The following is a 13264-nucleotide window of genomic DNA, read 5'->3' on the forward strand; positions in this document are numbered from 1 at the left end:
AGATGCATTGGCAAAGTTCACAGCTTCCTCTGAAACGCTTTCAGCGAAGACAAAGGAAACAGGAAGCAGGAGATGGAGTGACCATGAACCTAGTCTGGTCTAGCAATTCCAGCATCTCTACATCACTATAATGTATATCATTTATATAAAACTTATTTGTTATACTTTATTCATTTCCACTTACTGGGCCCAAATTAGCTTTTTCTTGCTCTTTTTCATCCAGAAAGGTATATAGAAGCAATTTGACTCGGCATCCAAGGGTGGGCATCTTTCCTTAGTGTTACTACTGTGACTTTTCTAGTCTAGAAGTTGAAATTGCCTAAAATGACAGCACTGGAATCGTCTGAGACACCAACTCTATCCACTCAGTTATCTGCTGGCACCTATCGGATATTTGTGCCTGGAATCTCCAATCAGCTTACTAACAGACCCTCTCATTTATCTAATCTGTTTTTCCATACGCACAACACATTCTTCACTGTACTAATGAACACCGTGGTGTTGTTTGACCTTAGCTCTGCTGGGCAGGCTCAATCTTGGTGACACTATCCTCCAACCACACTTCCAGTGCTGCCCAATGGCACCAATCTCATCCACGTGAGTCCCACGTGGATGAAAGTCCCCATCCACCCAAATTGCTCATCCACGTGAGTCCCAGCTCTAATAAACCAATAAACACACACACAATAGTGCCTGTTTCTCTATGTTATATCATATGGACACAATCCCTGGTCAGGCTTCTTTACCGATGGGACCCTTCCCATCTTTCACTCCTAAAATATCCAAACAGACAGCACTAATGTAAGAGTTTTGGAAGATGCTTTGCAGGCAGCCTTTTGGCCCAGACTTCATCCTGCTGGTGTCAACAGCAGAATCCTAACTGCAGAAGAATAAAGAGTTGATCTTCCAACTCAAACGAGCTGAAAACTGGGATTCAAACTTCTACTCTCTGCATGGTAAGAGGAGGACAATTAGGTTACTCCATGACTCCTGGGGGTTTATTTTCTTCTAAGCAGTTTACATTCAGATATGATCTTACTGGGTTCCCAGTAAAGACCCAGAGATCCTTTCTTTGGAGACTTTTTAAATGGTGTTGCCTTTAAGACAGTGAGTAGATATGGTTACCTGAATGCCATTAAATTCTGGACAATAATAGCCCAAAATGATAATTATAAAATCAAAGTCCTGCTTGAAGAATGATGTATACTTTGAGCCTCAAATGGATTTGTATCAAGTACATTTTCCATAATTATTTTTTTATGCAATATCCAGGTATTGTTAAATATATATATATTTGTATTGGTAGACTTAAGGTGTCTCACCCCGTTCTGCGTGAGAGCTACTTCTAGTCAACACCTTTCTGGAAGTGCTGCTAACCCTTCAGCAATATTCCATTCACCTTAAGGTGCAACTTAGCCTGGGTAATGGCTAGTTCTTGCTGCTGCTCAATCCTGAGTAATCTTTATAAGGCACTCAGTATCTTCTCTCTCTTTAGTCCCAGTTTCTTGTCTACTGGGGGAAAAACAGAAGTCAATTAATCCTAGACCCTGCAGAGCTTATGTGACCACTGAAAATCCCATTTTCCTAACAACCACTGATGCCAGATAACCTGTTTCAAGGATATAAATTCTTTCTCTTCAGTACCTGAAGCTCTATGAGTACGCACAGAAGTTGTTTTCCTGGAGAAAAAAAAAAATCATCTTTCTCTACGTAAGAAACATCCACTTTAGGGCCAAGCTACGGGATTCCAAACCGTCTGGCAGAAGTTCCAGACAAACGCTTCTTGACCTGGGGTGAGCCACATGGCACAGAACCCTTCGTTTTAAGATTCTCTGCCAGGGGCACAGTCTACTTAAGGAAACAGAAGGAGCGGGGCAGAGCATTTTTCATTCCTGCTCCAGTGAAACATCCCAAGATATCCTTGTGTCAAGGCTAATGCAGCTGTTACGGGCTTAATAAACAGAGGACTTTTTTTCCTTATTCTTAAGCTACTCAGTAGTCTTTATGAAAAGAGGACAGTAACAGCTGTTTGTCAAAAGCATTGCAACTCAAGGTTCCTATTTATTCCTTTTTTATTATTTTATCTCCCATCCAAACAACTGCTTTCCCTCAGTTGTCGAAACAGAACCAACATTTGCTGCATAGAGCATCAAAACCATACATTTCAGACAGTATTGAGAAAGTTTCACCAGCAGAAGAGACCCTAAGAAATGCGCCTCTATTTTGAAAGCTGGAATACAGTAATGAAGCGTTAGCGACAGTTGAACTGAATTACAAATATGGCTTTTGTTGCTTTAATTTCAATTATTTTTTTTTTCAGTTGGGTATCTTACACAAGTACTGAAGCTTCCCTATTTGAGCCCTTTTCCCTGCACTGTCACTTTGGTTTTATCTCTGAAGATACATGGGATTCCCCCTATAGCTGGGGAAGAGTTGTACAGCTTATGAAGTTCCTGAGCTGCACAGACCAGCACTGGAGCCAGTTTTCACCTGACCCTCATCTCTACCTCAATAGCATCAAATTCAGGACCCGTGTCCCACCCCACACCCTGCTTGACCATTCCACCCCAGTTCTCCTTTTAAGATCTGCTGCCACAGTAAGGACTTCCTGCATTCCTTAACGGTGGTGAAAGATGCCCGACTCAGCAGGGATATCTGAGTTCAGTGGAACAACTCTGCCCTCACAGTTCACATCTCGAGGTCCTACCTTTGACACTTGAAGGGGTCTTTTCTGCTCTGAACCCCCTTGCAGCCGGAAGCCCCAGGGGGCACCTCCAGACAGAGTGATGAGCATTTCTTCTTCAGCTCCCATGATTTCTGAGCTTCGGATGTTTTGTCTTCCCAACTTCAAAACAGGCTCCAGTTCTTAACAGGCAGTATATTCTACTCCCATCTTCACAATTCACACCACAGTTCCCCGGTCCCCCAAAAGGCCTTCTGGTCACTTTCTCCTTCAAGTTCACACACACACACACAAGGGGAGAGTTGAGACTGTCAAGCTCAGCCTTCCCTGCTCTTCTGGACTCTCAGCTGCTGCTCTGCCTATGATTAGACATTTGATTCTGCTCTTGGTAAGGGGCCAGAGTTGTCCTACACACGTGTCATGTCAATCTCACCCTCTGTGCCCCCCCACATAGACCATGGATCTCTCACCGGAGCGTGGCTGAAAATAGCGCACCTCCTGTCTCTCCAGAGCTTTGTCTGACACTCTTAAAGCTGGAAGCATTTCAGTAAAAATTTTATTTCCGTTTCCCATTCCAAATGCAAATCCTGGAGTCACCCAGCACTCAGGATTCATCAGTTACGAGTTTCAGGCAAGCACATGACTCAGGCACAAACTTGTACAAGATCAGGTGATAGCACCTGACCCTCAGAAACTGAACAAAACCAGCTTGCAAGTGCTGTGCTCTCCAGCCGTGTTTTCTCCGCGCAGCTGGTGTCACGACACAGTAACACTATCCTCTGCCCTGAAAACCACAGGCAGACCGTGGATGTAACGTGCTCACTCTGCAGCTTGCTGCTCCCCGACAGCTCCTACAGCCACTCCTAATATTAGACACTGGGACCAGAATAGCCAGGATTAGCTACACAGATGGGATCCAAACAGTTCTCTGCGGGGCACTGCATCCACAGACTCCCCAACGGCCAAGAGAACAGCTTTGCCACCAGGTCCTTCACTGTCTTCTCTTTGGGACCACGGCAGGCAAGACCTCCTGGCTATTCCAAGCCACCTTCATCCCTTGGAGTTACAGAAGAAATAAAACTCATGTTCCCCTTTTTGCTACAGGGCTTAAAATGTAATATTCTGTTAATATCCTGAGGACAAACTTCCTTATTCTGCATGTGCTAACAAACATCCTACCAATCCCTGACACTTTTGCACCGTAACATTCAAAGGACGCAGTTTTGCTGTGACACCATCGCTTGGTTGACTACTCCACTGCCAGTATTGTTATCACCACTCAGCCAGGGCCATCGCTTGGTGCTGCTGGGCGCACACCAACAAAACGTTACTAGGTAGTGAACATCTCCAGCACTGCCATTGCATTTGGGTGCCAAACTGGCCCTGGGTGCTCCTGTGTCGTGGTCTGGGCACCGTCACCGGAGCGGGCTGGGCCGCAGTTGTGCTGCAGCCCTCAGCCCACCACTGGGCCGCTCTTGCACGGAAATTCTGGTTCTCGGACTGCAAAAGCAACCTGAGAAAAAGGCCCCCGCGGCTCTGCCCCCACCATCGCCGCCGCCGCCACAGCGACCCCGCCAAAGCCCTCCCGTCCCACTCGGGGCTGCCCTGGGCCCAAGGGAAGCGCACGGTGCCTATGAGGCAAACCCGGCGAGGGCCGCTGCCGGAGTGGCGGCTGGTGCCCAGCCGGGCCGGGCCGGGCCCCGGCGCCTGAGGCCCGGCCCAACCCGGCACTTCCGGACAACCGCCCAGGGGGGTGCGAGCGCCGCCGCTGCCGCCGCGCGCCCGCACGTCCGACGTGCGCCCCCCGCGGTGACGTCAGCGCGGCGCGGGCGGAGGCGGTGCGCGCGCCCTCCCTGCCTGACGGCGCCTGCGCCACATCCGGGCCCTGCCGGGCGGGGCGCGGCGGCGGCCGGGGGTTGGCGGGGAGTGCGGACGTGGCAGGCGGCGGGCGGGGGAGCCGCGCTTCCGGGGGAGCGGCGGGTCCGGGAACCGGAAGCGGGCCCGGCAGCAGCGCCGGGAGCGGCGGGCAGCGGCGGTGAGTGAGGCCGTGGAGCGGCTCCGCGGGGGCAAGCGTCGGGCCCGCCGGCGGCGTTCGCGGAGGTACTCGGTGAGGGCGGCCGGCCGGCCGGCACAGCGCCCGGCGGGGGCCCGAGCCTGAGGCGCCGCCGCTTCCTTCCCCGCTAAGGAGTTGAGGCCTGGCGGCGCCCAGCCGGGTAGCGTGTCGGGCCCGCCGTGCCTGCGCGCCGCGCCCGGCCTTTGCAGCGGCCTGGGTCTGTCCCGGTAACGCGTCCGGGCCGGAGCGCCCCGCGCCGCTGGCGGCCCGGCCCGGGTCAGCGAGTGCCGGCCTGGGGGCTGGGCCGGCTGTCGGCGAGGCCTTCTTCTCCAGGGTATAGGCTGCCCCGGGGGGAGCCGTCGGTGTCCCGGCGTGGTGCGGCGGTTCCCGCGGGCTCCGTGTCGGGCCGTCGCTCCCTCCCGGAAAACCGAGCGGTGTTTTTTCGGCCCGGGCGCGCTGTGAGGCCGATACCCCCTCTGCAACGTCCCTAATCTCTCGTAATCCCCGGATCCTTCCCCCAGTGCTTGTGTTGTGCTGGTCGAGCTTCCGTTCGTTCCAGGTTTGTAGAGGACGGGCGTCCCGTGCGGGGAGAGCCGGTGGCGGAGTTTGGTTGGATTTGGTGATAAAAGTTAGCGATTGTCCGCCTGGGGCTTTGAGAATGGAAGGAGGAGAGGAACGGAGGTGGCATGACCAAAATACGAATGTAGTCTTGAAAAAGCTGTTATACGAGATGGACTCTTGATTTCCATGTCGATGGTTTGTTTTGTATCGCTGGGGTTTGCTCTCTCTGAGCAGCGCTCTTTGGAGTAGAATGAAGGTTAGTTTTGTTTCTTTTTATTCTTGGGAAGTACTCGGGTATTTTTCAGTATGTGTGTGTGGTGTCTTCCTAGCTCTGAAATCTTTATCAGGGAGACTTTGCAGAACCACCCAAACTGGGCCTCCTTGGTACCTGTCACGCTCCAGTTGAAGTTCTGTTTAAACTTCCTGGCTGGTGGAAGTGGTCGCTGAAACATGGGCGCATTGCTTACACCCGCATCACAATTTGTCCACCAGAGTTAACGTTTTTACAGGCATGTTAAAATACGGATTTTTCTGTTTGGTACTCAGGGTTGATTTTTAGCCATTAGTGGGGTAGTTCCATAAAAATATTCCTAGATCCTTTTCTGTTCCTTTTCTGTTACAGGTTCCTTAGTCAGCTTTACCAAATGTTGGTGGCGAGATGTTAGAGGGAGAGAGATTGCCATCTGAGATGTGACATATAATGTTTTGCTGCTGTTGTTGTTTACGAGCGGCGTAAAATCGCAGCACTAGAATCCTTCCTGACTTTGTCCTTAAGTTATTACTGTTTATTAATATGAAGTTGTCCTGAGTAGGTTCCGGGAACTTTAGCTTTAAACTCTTTCTTTTTTTTCTTGTTTTCTTCCCCAACCCCTTCTCATAGAGTAGGTGTTCTGGTTATGGGGTGGATAGGAATATGTATGGCCTACAGTCTTATATATACACTGTCTGTGGAAACATGAGCATTTCTATCGGTGTTTGTGTGGAAAAGGCTTCTGCTTCTGGAACTATCCTTTTCTGCTTGAAGCTGCACCACTCAGTGTTCTTTATTGCTATAGACAGACTGTGGACATTGATATAGGGAATCTTTCTTCTTAATATGCTGGGACATTCGCTACAGGTTCTAATTTCATGGCTGGAAGCTGAGTTACAGCAGTGAGCAGATGTCTAAAGCATTATTTCTTTAGTGAGTCGTTTGATGTGTGTACCCCTTTGTTTTCTCCTGCTACTGTAGGACTATACTTTCTTCCTGTAACACTTATCAGAAAGAGGGTCAAAAATCCAAGAAAGAATTGATGGTTGGCTAAGGAAGGGCAAGGTACAAAGAGTGGCTAAAAGCGATCGACAACAAGGTCTCCACAGAAGAGAGAAGGTGGATGTTTCTTGTTCTTTAAGTTTGCAAAGCTTTATTAGCGATGAATTGTGAAGATAGAGCTTGTTCTTTTATGTTCAGCAAGATTCAGTGTTAGCGTAGAAAGCACTAAAAGACAGCATCAACTGGGCTGTATGCCTTAAGAAAAGCTAATTCTGACCTTTTTTTTGTTTTTTTGCAAGTGACAAGAATTGCGTAATGCTTATTTCTGTAGAGGAAGTCAGAGTACAGAAATTTGGGATGAAAGACGGTCAGTGTTACAACTTCTGTGAAGAAAACTTGTTTGGCATTAGAACATGTATTTTAGCCTTATGGATGAATAGGAATACGTAGAACTCTTCCTTCTGGCCTCTTCTCTAAACTTTACTCTTGTAACTTTTCCTAATCAATTATACTTGTGCAAAGTTCACAGAAATGAGTCAGATGACTTCACACGTTGTAACCTGTGTGTGGAGGTAGCTGAGGAAGAGAGAAATCTTTCACTGTCATTTTGTCCATGTCATATTTTCAATGACATGCCTTTGCAGGGTTGCTCTCCAGAAGCAATGCCCATAACTGAGTGTTTTTTAAATCTTTTCCTAGAGCTTTATTGCAGAGGTAGAGATGTAAATCAGTCCCACCAGGAGATTTCAATCACATTTTATACTCTTTGTTGATTTAAGTAGAAATCTAGTGGTGGTGGCGACAGGGGTTGGAAATAGTGGTAGGTTTAGGGTTAGGTCAAGACTAAGCTCTTTATGTATTCAGTTTTTAACGACTTTCACTCTCTCATCACTTGTGTGTTGTATTGGACCTTGCCCAAGATGATGAATCAGCCTGACGAACCGGGTTTAATGTGGCCCTTTTTTAGAAGAACGTAGAAGTGATCATACCTTAGAAGTGAACCATGATTTTTATGTCCTGAAGCCTAGAAGACCTCTTCAAAACAGCCCAGGAAAGACTGGGCCGCAAAAGTCTGCTCCAGTACCTGTTGGGTCAAGAAGTTATAGCAGCTGATCTATCCTTTCTTCTCCGGAAAGTGTCTTTCGTGAAAATATTGTGGCTTCTGGACTTTCACTGATATTAAATTGTAAATTTTCATTATGAAAAGTGTGTCTTATACCTCTCATGAGCTGTTAAAACAGATCTTTCTGGCGGTGGCTCAAAGTGCATAGGTGAAGAAAATATTACCCATGGTGTGACAAGTTGAGAATCTTCTGCCCAGGTGGAAAGACAGAGCACCGCAAAAATACAATCCAATTGGAGGGTCAGTTCCAGTAGTGCCATTTGTATTGATTTGGACAAATGTATGGGAGGTGTTTGCTATAATGGCCTGAGTGCTTCCAGATCCCTTGCCAAGCTCTGACTTCCAGGATGGAGCTTCTCTTCCAGGATTTTCTGGAGAAAAATAAAACGGGAGTTTCTTGTAGCTGAAGAGAACCAAGTGTTCCATGAATGCTTGTAGAGGACCTAGTCAAGCTGTAGCTGAAACAAAAACGAGGACATCTGCATTTCAGAAGAGCGTTCTTAGCTCCAGAGTCTAGCTCTTCAGAAGAATGGCGCAACTTTGCTGCTTCTCCAGAAAGTTGCAGAACACAAGTATTAAAAGCACTGTAGATAGTGTTCTGAATTGTTCTCTGAGGATGCTGATTGTCTCCTTCTGTCCCATCTTTTGGAAACGGTTTTGATTTCTGTGTTCAGAAATTAAGTAGACATATTTCCTTCAGTTTCAGCATAATATAATAGGCCATGCTGTTGTCATTTTTAAGACTTTTTTTTTTTTTTTTTTAAAGGATCGGTCTCCCCCAGAAGTTGAAACAAACCAGGCTTTTATTTCTCTGGGACCAGTAAAAAAAGGCACAAGCGTCTTTCTGAAGGAAAGTAGTTTTGCTGTATGTGTTTCCTTTAGAAAGCCATCGAGAGCTGATGAGATCAAGCTTTTTGGTTTCAAAAGGGAATTAACAGTGAATGCAGACGATAAAAAATGATGAATGTGCAGTTTTCAGTGATTTGGGAGATTTGCTGATTGGAACACGCTTATATGAATCACTAGGGGTTTTTTTTGAAAACTGCGCTGTAGTCTGCTTTGTTTGGATACTAAGGAATCTGGCAAGTATTGTAAAAGTTAAATGATTCCTGCCTGCCCTGCCACACATAGACACAGAATTACTGTGTATTTTTTCTCCCATCAGTTCGTTGCCGATCGGCACTGATTGTCTGTCTTGCATAACATAAAGTGTTTGAGTATGAATTTTAGCTGTGTAACTATTTTGACCAAAACTTCCATGGTCAACTGCCTTTATATAGAGGAATAGAAAAAGGAAAATGGCATAGAGTGACTGCCTCCTGCTTTGCAAGAAGATTGTTTGTTATTTATAATCATGAACACTTGTTGTCATAGTGTTTTCCCAATAGCATGAGCCCTGCTCATTTGAGTTCTGTAACTGCTGAGTAGTAATAATGATGTTGAACAGCATGTTTTAATGCTATCTTTAACTTAGTTTTGGTAATATGTTACTATATTCTCAGGAATATTCTCAGTATTTTTGTCAAGTGAAACAGCCTCTTTTCTCAATTTCTCCCTGTCTGGTGTTTGTATTTCATTCTTTCTGTGACTTTTTTTTTCCCCCTTCGTGTCGTAAGACAGCATAAAATTCTCCCTTTGCCCATGTCTCTTCAAGTGACCAGGTTCTAATTTACCTGTATATTTTCTGAGTGGAGACAAAATGAATGCTGTTTGATACCAATGACTTGTACTGGGGGAGAAGGAAAATGGTCTCATTCAGTGACAACTGCCTTCCACCTTCTCAGAGGTAGATACTCGTGGCCCTGCCCTTTCTGGTATGCCACATCAGTGATGAGCAAGCATGCCACTAGCCTTATGTTTACAGCAAGTCGAGCAACAGCAATAATGAAGCAGTCTTGTCCCCAGCTTCAACACTGAGCTTGTTTTTGAGTCTTCCTCCTCCTTTCAAGCTCCCTTCTTGACCCTCTGCCGGTATGGAGCAAGCATCCCCTTGTGCTGCAGTGGAGATCAGCCTGTGCTGGCTGCCCCAGGGGCTGGCTAAAGCTCTGAGGTTTATCTAGCGTTCTCTATGTTGGGAACTACTGAGCTAGAACCATCTCCTTTGTGTAGCTACTTTTTTCCCTAGAAAGTGTAGGAAGTTATCTCAAAATTCTTTTCTTTTGTAAGGCTTGCATTAAATGAGCTTATCTCTTTGTAGGTATTGGTCAGTGTTATTGCCGAGAGAGCAACAAGCCAACAGATACTACCTGCTCAGGTGGGAAATAGTGAGGGGGGGGGGGTTGAAAAGAGAATAGTAGAAAATCATCAGGTAAGATGTGCTGAGTACACTCACAAGAGTAAGTCCGAAGTGGTTTGCAAGGGATGTGCTGGAGTTCTTGCCCTATCGTGCTTTTAAAAGAAAGCATGAAAGACTGATCTTCTCCTGCCCTGCAGTAATTCCTTGTTCAAACATTAGATCTGTTCAGGGATTTCTGTAGGTGTAACTTTTGAAGAGTGTCTTAATGATGATAGCTCAGGAGGTATCCTGCAAGATGCTGCTGCTTTGCCTCCAGCTCTTCCTGGAGGAAGGACCTGTTTGTCGGAGCAGTAACTGGGAGCCAAGTTCCTTGTGCACAATGCAATAAGCAATAGTCCTCCTTCCTTAGCAGAAGCCCTGCCTGGATGTTCCAAGATGTGCGGGTAGAGCAGTTTTCTCGCCGTGTTCTCCCTTCCCTTTACCCCACCTTTGCAGGAGGAACTCTCCTGCTTTGCTGTCGGCACTGGACAGGAGGTGGTTTGGGGTAGGTCTGTGATTGCCATGTGGTGACACTAGTTGCCCTACTTGGGGAGGAAGAGGTTAACCTTTAAGGGAGCAGGTCCCAAAGTCCAGGTTTTGTGGCTGTATGGCTGCTAAGGTTAGACTGTTCTGCAGAACTAAGTCAAAGGTGGTGTGGGAAACCAGAATCTTTAACAATGACTCTCTTGCTGTCATGTTTCTCGTGTGTAATCATGTTTAAAACCGGTGCAGGCTGATCAAAAATTCTGTCATGCTGTTGTAAGCTGTTGCAAATGACATTATATGTTACTTTCAAGAGCAAATTACTTTTAAATATTTAAGTTCTTTCTCTAAACAGAAGTCCTATCATCACCTTTATGCTGCTTGAAGAATAAAAATATAAAACTTCATTTATTTCCTTTCATATAAAGTTTACTATCTAATTTCAGACTAAGCATTAGTATTCTTAGTGTTGACATTTGTCATGTTTACTAGCTATAGGTGGTTAAATGTGGGATGTATGTATTTTGCTACCTTTCTTCTGAGAGTAATTAGATTGCTCTGTTGTGATATATGCATTTTCTCTTTATTTTATACATGTATATGGATCTGAAAGAATTTCTTTCTGTGTGGATGGTTCTTACAGAGCTGTCGTTATTTTAGTTCCCCTGCTGTCCAGCTGTTGTGTCAGTTGTTGAAATAATTCTTTGACATCATTTTTGGTAGTGTGAAGAACCAACCTTAGCATTGGCTGGTGTCCTCTAATCAATATATAGGCAAAAGAGCTTGGGTGTTAGCTATCTGCTTGAGTTAAGCTGGAGATTCCTCCTTGAGAGACAGACCATGAGGGAATCTCCTGCCTGCGAAGTCATCTCCTTGGCTCTCGGCAACTCAAGGGCTCTGTGGCTTCTCTGCCTGCTTGGTACCGTGGTATTGTAAGAATCGCCTGCTGGGTTTGGGGTCTCCAAATGCCATTTCTGGTTTTCTCTTTATATATTTAGTCAATCTCTTTATATTAGTTAGTTAGAGGATTAGGAATCTGTCTGTTAAGCAAGATTTCTTTAATAACTTTGCTAAGAAACATTTCTGCTGTCTCTGAGGATGTTTCGGGTCTTACACTTTCATGTAACTCCTTTAGTGACATCTTTCTTAGGTCAACATGCTGGTTTTGGGTATCTTAGTTTTCTGAAACTTACGTACATAACAAGGACTTTAAATCATCTATTATTAAAAAAAAAAAAAAAGCCAAAGCCCCCTATATTGATCCTGTTCTGGATTCAAACATTTCAAGAAGCAGCCTTTGTGGATGGTGAAGTGTGTGTTGCTTGTAGCAGGGAAACCTGATCAAGTGGACTAACATAGAGATGAAAGCTGAAGTGTCACGTTAAGGAAGCTCTCATCTATGTCATGAAATCCGTTTGCTGTTGGCCTGATGTTCTGGGAGGTGGGAGTAGTTCATAAGGTGTCTCAGGAAGCTTGATAATTGTCTGCTATGGAATGGCAAATTATGATTATGTTTTTCTAAGATGATGATCAGAAGTCAAACCTGGATGAAGCAGTGAATAAGTTGATTGGAAACCATAGTTTCTGAAAATATTGTTTTCTAACTGGCTCTTGTAAAGCATTTATGTTACTTGAAAAAATTGCTGTGCAAGAGTAAATTACAACTAATGTTTTACCTTCCCTAGTATCTCAGGAGCTCTCCTTTCTGTGAAAACAGTAGAGAAGTTGGACAGTTTGGTTTTATGTCTGCTAAAAGCCATTTCCCCCCCCCTTTTTTGCAGGTGAGATTAGTTTGGGGATGTGAATACAATGAGTGTAAACCAGCAAGCTCACGCAGGGCCTCCTTATGGGCAACCTCAGCCTGGATATCCGGGATACCAGCAGCCGGCCTATGGAGGACAGCCATTGCCAGGGGTTCCTCAGTCACAATATGGAGCTTATAATGGTCCGATGCCGGGATATCAACAGCCAGTCCCTCCACAAGGTACTTCTTGGTCAAAACTTAACGATTGATTGATAACTGTGAATTGTTGCATACATGGATTTTTAATTTTATTTTTTTTTATTCTTCCTACTCTTAGTCTTTATTTTGTGGTAGCAATTACCTACATGACATTAAAAATGATGTTTTTCCTGTACATTCTGAGATTATTGTTTTGTCGCTTGTCCATTTTGGTAGGGCTTACTCTTCTTTTAATAGCTCATAAAATTAACATGTTGTGAAGCACAGCCTGCTTTTTTTGCTGTACGTCCCTGTGGTACTGAAGCATCTGACTAGGACAGTCTTCCTCATGAGGTGATGCGGAGGGGCAGCAGTTAGGGACTAGAACAGATTTATAATTGAGACTGCCTTGATTACGTAGAAAGATCTGCACTCCATCCTGAAAGGTTAAGACATACAAATCTACGCAGAAAGAGTATTTGGAGCTATTTTCTCTAGTGCCTTTAAAATCGATTGAAAGTTTGTGGACATACGCAAGCTAATGTGTTCCAGAATTTCCCTGGATTTGCAGGATCATATCACTTGTTGTCTTGGTTGTGTTGGTTTGTTTGTTTGTTTTTTAAAAGTAAGAAACAAAATAGTTCAATTTTTTTTTCCTGTTTTCAAAATTAAGGACTTAAAATTATTAGAGAACTTCAGGAATCTTTTTTTCACAGCACCTGAATGGCTTTGGGAGATTAATAGTGACTTTTAACATCTGAAATGTAGAGGAGAAGATACTATTGCTTTGAGTAGAATTATTTCTGCCTTTCAGAATCATGTGGATGAATTCAGTTCTGCTGAGATAAGCGCAACGCGAACTTCCACTCTGAAATGTTTGTTTAGATTTCAA

At 45.1% G+C, this 13264-nt stretch overlaps 2 protein-coding genes across 3 annotated transcripts in view; one reads left to right on the forward strand and one right to left on the reverse strand.

Annotated features, from left to right (window-relative positions):
* The window catches only part of SYNPO2L (synaptopodin 2 like), a 38470-nt gene extending 35442 nt beyond the window's left edge, over nt 1–3028 (reverse strand). The window contains exon 1 of the mRNA XM_074154310.1: nt 2708–3028. Within this exon, the coding sequence (XP_074010411.1) occupies nt 2708–2812 (105 nt within the window). The 5' untranslated portion in view covers nt 2813–3028. The remainder of the gene's footprint in view (nt 1–2707) is intronic.
* Nucleotides 3029–4651: 1623 nt separating this feature from the next.
* The window catches only part of SEC24C (SEC24 homolog C, COPII coat complex component), a 38570-nt gene continuing 29957 nt past the window's right edge, over nt 4652–13264 (forward strand). The window contains exons 1-2 of one of the 2 annotated variants that reach the window (XM_074154444.1): nt 4652–4718; nt 12212–12414. In XM_074154444.1, coding sequence (XP_074010545.1) covers nt 12240–12414 — 175 coding nt within the window. In that variant the 5' untranslated portion in view covers nt 4652–4718; nt 12212–12239. The remainder of the gene's footprint in view (nt 4719–12211; nt 12415–13264) is intronic. The other variant, XM_074154443.1, reaches the window with a different exon arrangement.

This window comes from Numenius arquata, chromosome 10 (genome assembly GCF_964106895.1).
Source record: "Numenius arquata chromosome 10, bNumArq3.hap1.1, whole genome shotgun sequence".
Classification (NCBI taxonomy): Eukaryota; Metazoa; Chordata; class Aves; order Charadriiformes; family Scolopacidae; genus Numenius; species Numenius arquata.